This window comes from Parambassis ranga, chromosome 6 (genome assembly GCF_900634625.1).
Source record: "Parambassis ranga chromosome 6, fParRan2.1, whole genome shotgun sequence".
NCBI lineage: Eukaryota > Metazoa > Chordata > Actinopteri > Ambassidae > Parambassis > Parambassis ranga.
Window position 1 is genome coordinate 6,057,614 of NC_041027.1, and position 12,873 is coordinate 6,070,486.

Consider the following 12,873-nt stretch of genomic DNA (forward strand, 5'->3'; position numbering starts at 1 on the left):
AATTCATTCATTCATTCATTCATTCATTTTCATTCAAAACCTATGCTTATGATGGCTGTGTCTGCTTATGATATTGACTAGAGTGCATCCTAATGTCTGTCTCTCACTGTAAAGGACAGAGCAGAGACAGTCTGACTGGTAGATGTCTGGTGACATTTGCCAGGGACTGAGAGGACTTTCTGACAGCACTACAGCCTGTCTGTATTTATAAAAGTCCTTCACGGCTGCAGACCTAAATGGTGACAAATTAGAAAAGTCAGACAGGTACCAAGGAGCAGGGTGACTCGAGGACAAACCCAGAAAGATGTTTGATCTTTGATTTTAATTTAATCCTCAAACTCCTGACAAGACAACACATTGTTGAAGGATTTGTGCTTCTGAGACTCTCTTTATCTTCACTTTGATCCTGCAGACGTTTGTGGTTCACGTGCACATCTCCGAGGACGCTGATCTGTCTCCAGCTGTGGCCTTTGCCTCTCTGTCCCTCTTTCACATCCTGGTCACGCCCCTCTTCCTCCTCTCCAGTGTGGTACGCTCCACGGTCAAAGCTCTCGTTAGGTGAGAAACCAAATTCATGCAGATTTTTATGTAAATTATTAAATTATAGGGTGAGCGGATTCTTAACAGTTTTAGGAGCGTGTAGTAGCGTGTTTAGTAGAGTGAGCAGAGTAGTGATACAAACAGGAAGCCCTTGAGCTTTTTTTCCTGCTGTAGAACACATGCCTTCTCTCCTCTTTATTTTGTACATTGACATTTATTTATTTCAGTTCAATAGGTCTGCAGTTAGTGAACCACAACATTGGTCGATTCAGCACAACCAATTCTTTGTTATCTGACATCCTTCTGGTGGCTTTGCTTATTAAATAAAGTGATCATTATCAATGAAGACGTATCTTCCATTTTCTCTACTTCAGATGTAGAAGTAGATTTCTTAACTGTTTATAGCCCTGTGCTGTGCTAGTTATGTATATTTGTGTTTACTGATTCAAAGTATAAATGGGAAATCGTCTGTAAAAAAAAAGCACTGTACACTGTTTCACAAATACAAATACACACACACATTCACACACCAATAGAGCAACTTGAGTTAAGTGTTTTGCCCAAGGAAACATCAGCATGCATGCAGTCAGGGCGGGGGAGGGAAGTGGAAAACTCTAATCTAGCTCTATACCGCACCAGCCACAGCCATATTTATGTACAGTATGTAACATACCATATATAAATAACCTGTGGAGGTAATCCATTATTCCACCTCAGATGTGAGGCTGTACAGAGGGTTGACCCATTTACTGTCCAGCTCGGCACAGACTGGTGGCCTCTTGGCCTTCTATAATGAAAGGAAGTCTGGTGTGTGCTGTTAGTCAAGTAGTTTTATACAGTTTTATTGTTGCAGGATTTCTAGGTCTTCTGTAGACCTGAAGGCAGATAGATGCTACATTGACTTGTAGCTGTATAAGCTATACACCCTGGTCATTCGAAAAAAATCAACTATGAATGAATTTACCGTGAAAGGGATTGATGCCCTCTAAGGACACCTCATAAAATCAATGAAGCAGAGCCCTTTAGGGCAAGTCTCTCTAAATCCTGTCATCTCTGTCATGTTGTAATGATCACAGCTCTGTGGTTAGTGGCGATTAAAATGGTTACAGGAATGGCTTCATAGATCATATGATGTATGTTAATGAGGCTGTGTTGGTAGTTTAGCTATAGGAGGGATGTGGAAGCAGCCTCTGATCCTTTGAAGTGTGTATTTCAGAACAGCATGATCTGACACACTTTATAAGTCTCCAAGCGTGGACTCACTCAGCATGAAAACATTTCTGTAATGATGGTAACAATATGAAGAACCAATGCTGCAAAATCTCTCTCCAATTTAACATGTTCACTTGTACACCTCTGGGCTGAAGATGTTGATGCTTCATAGCTCATAATTCTCTCAGTACAGGGATGTGGATGACCTAACTCTAAATTCATTGTAGCAAGATACTGCAGTTGTGTCTCTTCAATGAAGGAAATATGAGCCAATGGAGATCAGTTACAGTAATCAATAATTTACCACAGATATACGTAATTAGCTTTAAGTGGTATATTTCAGCTGAGTGGAGTATTTTTTTTTTCAAATATTAGGGGGTATAAATATAAACTACAAGTGACTTGATGCAGGGATGTGAGTTTTAATTTCCATTATCAATGACTGTTCTCTTTCAGTGTTCAGAAGCTCAGCGAGTTTTTCTCCAGCGATGAGATCGGAGATGAGCAAGAGCCCAAAGCAATGCTGACCTGTGGCTCCAGCAATCACAACCAGAATAAGTACCAGGCAGTGGTGAGTACAAGGGTGGATAGCATCTGTTTCACATTAACCCTTTTGCTGGTGTGTACAGGCTGTCTCACTCTGCTTTAAATGGTGTCCCTCACCTCACCTGTCATCTGGTTACCATTACCTCTTTGTCCTTTGTGCCGGATGTGACACTTTCCCTCCTCCACTAGTCATCCTCTAAAACTTTCCCTGTGTCCTCCTCCTCTTCCTCCTTGTCCCGATACCTTCAGCCACTGAAGGTTGTGAACCGCAAGCGACCCCTGAGGGACGACTGGAACAACTACAGCTCGCAGGGGGACCAAGAGGGTGACGGACCCTCACAGGACATGGACCAAGACATCTGTATCAGGGTGAGAGAGATAACTTTCAGACTGATGTGTCATCCTCTATACTGAGTATCAACTATTTGAGTAAAAAGATAATGGAAGAGATTATTTTTCCAACTTTTATGATAGTCAACAGCTTTAGGATGCCCATCAAATTTAGAATATTTTACAAACCGTTTGATCTCTCAGTGTGGACCTGGCCTTCAGTCAGAGTGTTGCTGGTAACAAGAGATCCAATATTAACCGAGCAAACAGGAGCAAAACAGGATTAACATCCAGATGTTGTCATAGCCCTTTATTGGATAACGTACCAGATGGGAACTTGAATGACCTTTGCAGTGTGTTGTGTTGTGTATGGCAGTGCTGTGGTGTATTTGGTCCTGGTACTGTTTGGGGCTTTTTGGGGTACAGCTGTATTTTCTCCTCTCTCATATGCACACTATGGCTCGAGGTGTCAACATCACAGCTCAGTTTGCACATCACATAAAGTACTTTGACTGAACAGCATTTCTTTAATCGGCTCTGTGGGTCATAAATTTGCACTAGTTTGAGCTGCTGTTTTACATTTGTTATTGCAAACTGTGAGATGGAATTAGTTAAACATCTCTCCCCATGCTGTGGTTTTACTCACCTGCTCTATTAATCCCTCTTTATGTCCCTTAAAAACGCAACCACCAAATACCCTTCTTCCCCTTCATGCAATTTCCCCATTGTGGGATAAATAAAGGTTTTTAAAATGACAGTAGGATGATACGTTATTTTTGACCAGTCGCTCATGTGTTTCCAGATAACAAGCGCTTACTTTACCTGGACTGATGGACCACCAACACTTTCTAATGTGGACATCAAAGTTCCTTTTGGTGAGCATCAGGCAGTGTGCTGTGCAGCCTTCTGTTTGTGTATATGTCTCTCTGCACTTAGTTACTTCTTCCTTTTATCTCTCAGGTAAGCTGACTATGATTGTGGGTCAGGTGGGTTGTGGGAAGTCATCTCTGCTGCTGGCAGCGCTGGGAGAGATGCAGAGAGTGTCAGGAACCGTCATTTGGAACAGGTCAGTGGTACTTCTGTGCTCATTTCTATGCTCATTACTTACAAAGAAATTACAGCTATGTGATGTTTTAATGATTAGGTGGCTCCTTCAGTATATCACCACCTTTCTCATCCAATCAGTTACAAAGCAATATGACCTGCCCTCAGGCCCTACATGTTACTGTTCACTCTAGAAACCTAACCCAGAGGTTAAAGGTAAAATTGAATTGCTCCCCACAGAAATCCTGGCAACCCTGTTTAATGGTTCCTCTTCCACTTCCTCTTTCTTCCTATTTTATTCACGCTTTTCCAAACATCCCTGGTAATTGGTCTGACAGCAGCGGCTGTGTGATTTTATTTACTTCGTTTTTTTGTGCAGTGAATAATTGTGCATCTCTGATGTAATGTATGTACAATGTAATATGCCACTAAATCAGACCTGCAAATGCCTTCTTGCCATGACACAGCAATATAACATTATCGGATTTGTAGGTCAGTAAAATGCAGCTGAGGCTGCAGCTTTTATTTTTATTTTTAACAGTGTGGGGATCCTTTCATGCACCACTGACCCAAAATGAGTCAGGTGCATTTGGGATAAACATAAATTCCACTTGTGTTACTATATAGTAGCTGCAGGCCTTGGACACATCACTGCAGATCTGTGTAATCCCTTATAAATTTCAGCAAACTACATAGCATACATTGGAAATAAACACTCAAGCAAATATCTTGTCACCTGCCCAGGATAGCACTGCTATCACTCTCCATTTGTCAACAAAGTTCAGGCCAGCCCCCACTTGATTATCCCTGGTAACAAGAAACACACACACAAGCGCTCCTTCTATGCCAAGGTTGTGCTGGCACTCCTGCTAATATTAGGTTAGATTCACCACCCCACTGAATACCAAAGGCTCTAACCTATCCTGAAGTCTGTGGAGCTGTCATTCAGAAGGGTTTGGGCACACATTCTGTGGACAGGTCTGTGTTTCCACCATGTTTGTTGATGTTATTGTTGTGTTGTCTTTCAGCCTGGAAAATTTATAGCTGCAGGGATAAGCAGTTGTATCTGGGAGGTGGCTGCACAGCTGCTGACTGATTCAGCAAAGCAAACAGATGAGATAAGAAGCACACAAGTTTCCTGGCTGTAGGATGTGTCTGGCTGGAATAGAAAGGACGACCTATTGGAAAAGTGGGAGTCTCGTTGGCTTATTAGACGATAATTGGTGATAATCGGTGACTCTGAGTGTGCCGTTTCTGATCAGTTGATGATGTTCCTGTTCTGAGCCCAGCATACTCCATGTGTTTGTTTCATCAAGCCCTATTTTTGTCTTGTGACAAAACCCTCACCACAAGGGTCATTCAGCAGCTGCTGTGGAGCTTTCAGCAATATCACATGATCTTACCATACAAGGCAAGTTGACATTAAATGTTTATGAGTGACCTCACAGATTAGCAGGAGGTATAAACTACAAGTTATTTCCAAGATGAAAAACTTTAAGTGTCATTGCTGCTTTGTTAAATTAGACATTATTGACCTGCCCACCTGCTCTGTATGATCCCTGTTGTCTGTCTGTCTCCTGGCACTGAGCCGGGCGAAGTGCCTGAGATTTCTTTGTACTTACTGTGCAGTTCTGTGCTGCAGGTCAGATATCGCAGAGAAGCACACAGCACAGCCAGCTGGAAAATAAGGCTATGACACCACAACATACCTGCAGAAGCAATAATAAATGACAGCCAGTTGACCCTCTGTATTGAATCCTGTGTAGAGAAGAGAACTTTGTTGGAGAGGATCAATGGCAGATAATTGAAGTGTGATGTGTGGCTTCAGTTATTGATCTTAGGAGAAGCTCCAAACATCTCTACGAAAAAAGATCACCTTGAACGTCCTCTATATCTTTAATTGAAGATATATTTATTGAAGAAGGTCAGAGGTTTAGAGTCTGGCACAGGTCCTTCACAAGCTGTTCTGTCCTCTATTGTGACCTTAAGTCCTTGAAGGCAGTGATGGATATGATTCCTTTGTAATTGAATCAGCTCAAGTCATCAGCTCCAACATGATTAGCTTGTTGTTTCAATGGCTGCAGGACAAAGACAATCAGACTTTCATTTACACTTCAAAACACAGAGTGCCTCACTTTAAGTGTCATTAGGTGATGAGGTTATCTGTTGAAGAGGTTTTTACTCTGCGTTGTCAGAAAATTGATCAGTTCAGGTCTTAGGATGGAGAGAAGTCTGTAGTTAAGCAACATACAGTCTTTAGATACATATTGTTTATGTCAAAGACACAAAAATATCATAGTGCCCTATTAGAACAGTTTCTAATATTTATTTGTTTGTTTCTGAATAATTGGATTGGATAATTGAATAATTGGCTTCTTTTAGTAATGTTTTAAAGTATTATATTTATAGTACAGGGTTTGTTTCATTAAGCATTAATATTTATTTGTGTCACCATCTCACTACACGGGTCACTCAGCAGCTGTTCTGCAGCTTTCAGTAAGTCACATGATGTTCCTTGGCAGATTTAGTTGCCCTGCTTTGCTTGAATTTCCATTTTTCTGAGCATTTTCTGAGCACAGACCTTAATAACAACGTTAAAGGATTGTACCCCTCACACATCTTTCAGGATTAACACATCCTGGGTAGATCTGTTGACCTTGTTTGCCTCCATTTCTTCCCGTAGTCGCCGTGTTTACATGTACTCATGTAACATGTCTGAGCTTCTTAGATGTCAGTCACCACTTCCCTTCCTAACAGCTGTGGTCTCTGGAGGTGTAATGGCTGCTGTTTTAAAGCTGCTGCAGTGGACTGGTGTAAATCAGGCCTTGCCCTCTCTGGTTATACTCAGACATGATTGGAGTCACCTTCCCAGGATGACTTCAAGAGGTGTCAACGTAGCAAAGTTAAAAATACACTGAAGCTTCTACTGAGCATGTGCAAAGCCACAAACATCGTGTCCTATCTATCCTATCAGATCCTAATGAATTGTATGCGCTCTTAAAAAGACACAGGCTTAGGAGTTCAAATTACAGTAAATAGCCAGAATTGCTCTAAAGGGGGTGAGAGAGAGACACTTTTATTAAAATATCTATATCTGTGTGTTACAGCCTGCCAATCCTGGAGTCTGAAGGAGATGAAAGGTGAGTGCTGCAAATATAGCTTCAACAACATAAAACACGTAAACGCACACTGTCATGGACAACATTTTCAAAATAAATCTCTCAGACAGACTCATACACTAAACATATTTGCAGCCTGGATCACTGTTTAACACACTGTTCTGGGTGAGAGGAAACACATTTGACTCAACAGAAACAATGATATACATTATAAATCATTATTCTACATAAAGCTCTGATGGCACTTAGCACTGTGGATTATTGTTTCTATTTATTTATTCTTGTTTTTTACATGTACTAACACAATATGGGAGCCACATCGCTCTTTACTGTACATTAAACCATTTATATGTGTTATATCCATTTATTTGAACAGATCAATATAGAAAAATGGGGTTAGATGACCTTAGTACTTCCTTTAGTTATTTACACAAAAAATTAGTCAGATCTGAATGTGTTTTAGTAATAGTAATTTAGTAATATGTTCCCCCCACATTCATATTCACCCTAAATGGTGCCAGACAGTCTGTCACCAGCTAAAATATTAAATATCCCAACAACCAGCAAGAAAAACATCCCAACAGCTGTTGTCTCAGTGGTGATGTACTTCTCACAACTTGAGGAATCAGATTCCTCAGAGAACTGTGTGCGTCACAGTCCAAACGGGTTGATGCTGATTTCCAGATCAGCAAATTATCGGAAGAAAAACTGGGAGGAGAGAGATGTGGTTGTTATTTATAGACAGGATAAGATCACTGGTAACGATAGACGTGTTCATGTGGGGCGGTAGTCAGTCTGTTGATTGCTGTAATGAGGGAAGTGAATGGGTCAGTGTGTGTTTTGTTAATCATTACAGGATAACACTTGTTTTGGGTGGGTCTCTGATGTTTCTGATGTTTCTCTGCAGTCCCACAGACAGAGATGCAGCAGGTGATGGAGAAATCAGGTGAGCCTAGACACAACAAGTGGTCTCTGTGGAGACACATTACCAATAACAGCAAAGCCCTTACTGTGCTTTTCTGGAAATACACTTAGTATAATAAGGAATGAGCTACGTCCTGTGTTCACATACTTGCCCCTGACCCCTGGCCGCATGATAACTGCACAAACACACTGCCTGATCTGAGCCTATACATTAATGCAGCACCAGCCGCTGAGTCCCTGTGGTCTGGACGCTAAACAGCATTTTAACCTTAACCCATGTGTGTCACCCATGTCATTAAAAAGTCACATTTAAACATAGGAAGCTTGTGTTTGTTTGAGACCTCTGCATGTGAATGTTGTGAATGTCCGGCAGGAAGAGAGGCGCCGTGGCCTACGCTTCCCAGAAGCCCTGGCTGTTGAACGCCACTCTGGTAGAGAACATCACCTTTGAGATGCCCATGATAAAATCCAGGTAGGATACCTTATCTACTGTACCTTAAGCAGGATTACTGTTTATTTTAGTATGGCATTTATTGATGAGGGATGGCAGGAGATTATTCCCAGCTCCCGCTGCATGGATACACAGTTCAGTTCTCTTTTATTTGTAACTTGTGTGATAAGCGAGTGATGTCCACCAGACACATTGAAGAGGCTTGTTTACACTGACAGGCAGAGTTGTTAATTATAACAAAGTAATCTATTTTCTGTCGAACCAACATCCTTTCTACTCCCTGAGGCCGGTGTAGTAAATTGGAAGTGTCAATCTCAGATTAAGTCAATACTTGGAGTACTGAAGCAAAATAACAGCTGGACAATCTGCAAATTGACTCTCCTGACACATCTTGAGCCAGAAGCTTGCCAACATACATTGTGTGTATAGATGTCAGCTGGGCAGTGCAGTCTTTAAACATCTCTTGCTAGTTTTCCCTAACCCTAAACCTAAGCAGTTTACAGAGTCTCCACTTTGTTTAAGGCATGAAGTTCTCAAGAGTGAGTGTGGCATGTCTACATGGATGTCCTCAATGGTTGTTAGTATCCAGCATATGTCTCATTCATATAATTATTAGCCAATAAAATACGAATGATTGGATCCATATTTTTCCTTTGTCTGTATTATCAGCTGCTCTCTATCCTCATCTGTATTCTGTCTGCGTTTGCCAGATACAAAGCAGTCATAGAGGCCTGCTCTCTCCAGCCTGATATCGACATCCTTCCACAGGGGGACCAGACAGTGATCGGGGAGCGGGTCAGTATGATTTTCTGGCTCCCGCTGTATCTCACTATTCTGCGGAATCATCTGTCATTATTACTGTGCAGCCAGAATACGATGTGTGTGTGTGTGTACAGGGAGCTGGCCTGACCTTCTTCAGCCAGAGTGCTGTCATGTTGGATTTCCTCAAGCACCACTAATGCCTGGAAACACACCGTGGTCTCCTTTGTTTCTCAGGCTGTTCTCTGAGTGCCTCACATTATTTCGGTCATTCATTCTTATATGCGTCTCTGTCCTCTGTGCAGGGGATCATCCTATCAGGCGGACAGAAACAGAGGATCAGTGTGGCCAGAGCCTTGTACCAGCAGACCAATGTGGTCTTCCTGGTGAGTCTGCACATGGACAGTCAAAAGATTTGATCAAAAGAAATGCTGTTTGATGACTCTGAATTCATCAGTATTCACTCTAAAACTGTATTTCTGAAACTGTCTTAAGACTCAGATGTGATTCTATTTTTACTGTCCTCATACGTGATAAAAATAGCAATGTGCTTTCTATAGCCCAGAGCAGAGGACTTTGAGATTGCTGGTTCCTGATGGATGTTACTGCCTATCTTACATTACATTTGTATCAAATGGTTGAAAGCAACACTGCTGCAGACTCATTGTAACATCTGCCTCTGTGCTTTTAGGACGACCCATTTTCTGCCTTAGACATCCACCTGAGTGACCATCTGATGCAGGACGGCATCCTGAAGCTCCTGAGAGAAGAGAAGAGGACGGTGGTGCTGGTCACACACAAACTGCAGTATCTACCACATGCAGACTGGGTAGGAGTGTGTATGTGTGCTACACAGCTGCATAAACTGTGGACTTACAGAGCCTTTAACCATTTAACAGTCAAAGTAATTGCTGCTGATGTATTATGCATGATGCAGACAGTTTATCTCAAAGCACATAAAGATTGATTGTCTGTCTTGGATAACTACAAGCTGCATTTCTTTTATGTGGGTATAATCAGATTATCGCCATGAAAGATGGCACCATCCAGACTGAAGGGACTCTGAAGGACATCCAGAACTCTGAGCCTGAACTGTTTGAACAGTGGAAAATTCTGATGCACAGACAGGACCAGGAGTTTGAGAAGGTGATTTATATCTCTAGTGACCTCCATTAAGTGTCTAATAATCCCCAGTCAATTTGAAAATTGAAGTTAAATTGCTGATATGAAAAAGTCAATATTTCTCTCTCATTCAGGAGACAGAGGCAGCGAGCATGACAGATATGGAAAGGAAAAACCTGCGCAGAGCAATGTACTCCAGAGAGGCAGCCAGGACAGAAGAGGATGAGGAAGGTGAGAAGTTACAAGAAATGACAATTAATCACTGATTTAAATGCTAATCTGGTAATTGTCACTATGCTCCTCCTGTTGTGTCAGGACCTTATTTTTACTGTTTAAACCTTCTGTAACATCAGCACAACTTTTAAATACTGTAGACCTTCCTGTTTTCACGGTTTGGTGTTTCGTCTCCTTTGACTTCTTCAGTAACCAGATACGTCACTGCCACCTTCTCAGCAGCTTCCTGCTGTGGTCTGAACACTGAATGTGATCCTGTATGTGTGTGCATGTGTGTGCTGTTGAAGGTGTTATTGTAGTGGAGGGTGCTAAGGTGCAGTGGCTGTACTCTTTACCTGTGTTCTGTGTTGTCTCCCGTGTGCTGGTGGCACCCCAGGCTGGACTGGTGTGATGTCTTCAGCACTAGGTGCTGCCAACGTGTTCGATCGAGCAGGTGTGGCCAGAAAGCATGATGGTTTGAAAAAAGACTACAGCAAAAAAAACATATTTGTGGCATTGTGACACTGCTAGCAAATCGCAGATGTATCAGCTTCCCTAGCCATTTTAGAAATTCATTTTCTTTTCTCTTCTCTCGTTTCTTCTTCTCGCTTCTCACATTTGCTAGTGTCGTTCCTGAAAGCCTGCTTAACACTGCATGCATGTAGAATGCAGTTCGGCCCCGCCAGTCATTCGTTCCCTTCTGTTTCCTGCTTCCATTGTGCCCTCAGCATGTCTAAGCCTCCCAGCCTCCCTGCTGCATGATGTGATGTATATATTTATATACATATTGGGGGTGGGGAGAAGGCAGGAGGTCGGACACATTGGCTCCTCACCCCCCTCATCAGTGTGTTGTGGCTGCCTCGTTTCCCCTGAAAAACACGAGGTTCATGGGAATGAGCATCTGCTTGGTGTTGCAGTATAAAGCAGCCTGCAGCGTGCTTTCTCTGGGGATTCTCCTCTCCTTTAGACTTTGGATGACACAAAGACACAGGAAGAGAAAAAAATGAATGTGTCCTGGAAGAAGGGAAAGAGGAAAACATCAGAAATGTTAGCGAGCGGTTGAGCAGTGAGTCACAGCAGAGGAGAGCTCAGTTAAACACTGAAATACATTTACAAAATAAAAAAGGTGCGACAGCAAAGGTAGAATGGCTAAGTCAAAGGTTTAACTCATATCTGTCTTGACCCTAGAAGAATCTGTGGAGAGTGACGAGGATGACAACCTGTCACAGGTGATGCGACAGCGAGCCACCATCCCTTGGCGGTCCTGCGGCACCTACCTGTCCTCTGCTGGGTTCCTCCTGCTTACCCTGCTGCTCCTGTCACAGCTCCTCAAACACTCCCTCATGGTTGCCATTGACTACTGGCTGGCGTACTGGACGTCACATGTCATCAAAGCCAAGATTAAAGCCACAGCTGGCAACTGTACAGTTGTTCAGGTAAGAGGTGAATCTAGTTAGAGGTTGAGGCCTTTTGTTTTCAGCTCAGAAGCACAAAGGTCATTCAGAGATGAGATCTTTCCAGTGACGTTGACAGATTCATAAGAAAAGAAATCTGAATTCTTGTATAAAACACCAATATATATATGGTACACAAACAAAAATGGTGGTGAATAATAAAGTCTAATGTTCTCAGGTACAGTGGAGTGCAAAATGAAATGAAATGATGTAACAGCTACCTCCTGTGAATCCCAGTAAACTGGAGCTGACCTAAAACACAAACACACACGCTGCCAACTCGAGGTGGAGCGTTCACTAATTCATGTTAGTCATTTACTCTGTAGTAGCAGTGCATAAAAATCAGTGCCTAACATTCAAAGCATTTGAACTTAAGTTCACATAATGCTGATTAAGCCTACCAGCACCATGTAAACGTCTTTTGCATTTATTCAGATTCATCTGCCGGACAGCAGAGACGATAGTATTGCACTGCAGCTTTAAAGTTCATTTTGCTTTCAGCTCTACTTTTTCTGTCCTCCCCAATACAGCCTCTGACATTCAGAGAAAACACACACACATTCAGAGAAAGCAGAGTCACTCATGAATATAAATATAAATGTAAGGAAGGTTAAGCTGTGTCTGTCACATTCAGAGGTCACAGCAGCTGTTGGCAGGTCATGTTCCAGAATCAGTGAAGCTGCACTGCTATCCGTGGTGTGTGTGTGTGTCCTGTGAACCAGGATGTCAGGTCACAATTAGCACATTTTTTCTGGACTACAGAGTCAGTTGTCTGAAAAGCTAAATACAACCAACATCTATCTGACACACACTGCAGCAGCCATGTTCAGATGAGTTGTTGCTTGTGTTCTGGGCACATCTTATTGGCTGAGCCTCAGTGTCTCTTGAAGGTTTATCTAATCTGCTCTGTACTGTTGACTAATCCATGTGGGGACACTTAGAAGTCCTGTTCTGCTATCAAACACTACTCTGCTACTCAACATTACTGGTGTCTGATAGCACAGGCTGCAATTAAAACTGCATGTTCACATTACTATAAAGAGTCTTAGTCCTTCAGGACACCGGAAATAAAGGATAAACATGACGGCACGCCTACATATTCAGCGTGGAGATTTGACTGATATCACCAATACTTTTTAGTTTTTTCTCAGATTATTGA

The 12,873-nt window shown here is 42.2% G+C and overlaps 1 protein-coding gene across 1 annotated transcript in view; it reads left to right on the forward strand.

Annotated features, from left to right (window-relative positions):
- abcc8 (ATP-binding cassette, sub-family C (CFTR/MRP), member 8) overlaps positions 1 to 12,873 on the forward strand; it is a 38,004-nt gene that overhangs the window by 18,293 nt on the left and 6,838 nt on the right. Inside the window, exons 13-26 of the mRNA XM_028408080.1 lie at positions 413 to 558; positions 2,209 to 2,323; positions 2,548 to 2,667; positions 3,431 to 3,503; positions 3,589 to 3,694; positions 6,780 to 6,812; positions 7,699 to 7,737; positions 8,089 to 8,187; positions 8,877 to 8,961; positions 9,231 to 9,311; positions 9,617 to 9,754; positions 9,946 to 10,071; positions 10,182 to 10,278; positions 11,449 to 11,696. Of these exons, the coding sequence (XP_028263881.1) occupies positions 413 to 558; positions 2,209 to 2,323; positions 2,548 to 2,667; positions 3,431 to 3,503; positions 3,589 to 3,694; positions 6,780 to 6,812; positions 7,699 to 7,737; positions 8,089 to 8,187; positions 8,877 to 8,961; positions 9,231 to 9,311; positions 9,617 to 9,754; positions 9,946 to 10,071; positions 10,182 to 10,278; positions 11,449 to 11,696 (1,506 nt within the window). The remainder of the gene's footprint in view (positions 1 to 412; positions 559 to 2,208; positions 2,324 to 2,547; positions 2,668 to 3,430; positions 3,504 to 3,588; positions 3,695 to 6,779; positions 6,813 to 7,698; positions 7,738 to 8,088; positions 8,188 to 8,876; positions 8,962 to 9,230; positions 9,312 to 9,616; positions 9,755 to 9,945; positions 10,072 to 10,181; positions 10,279 to 11,448; positions 11,697 to 12,873) is intronic.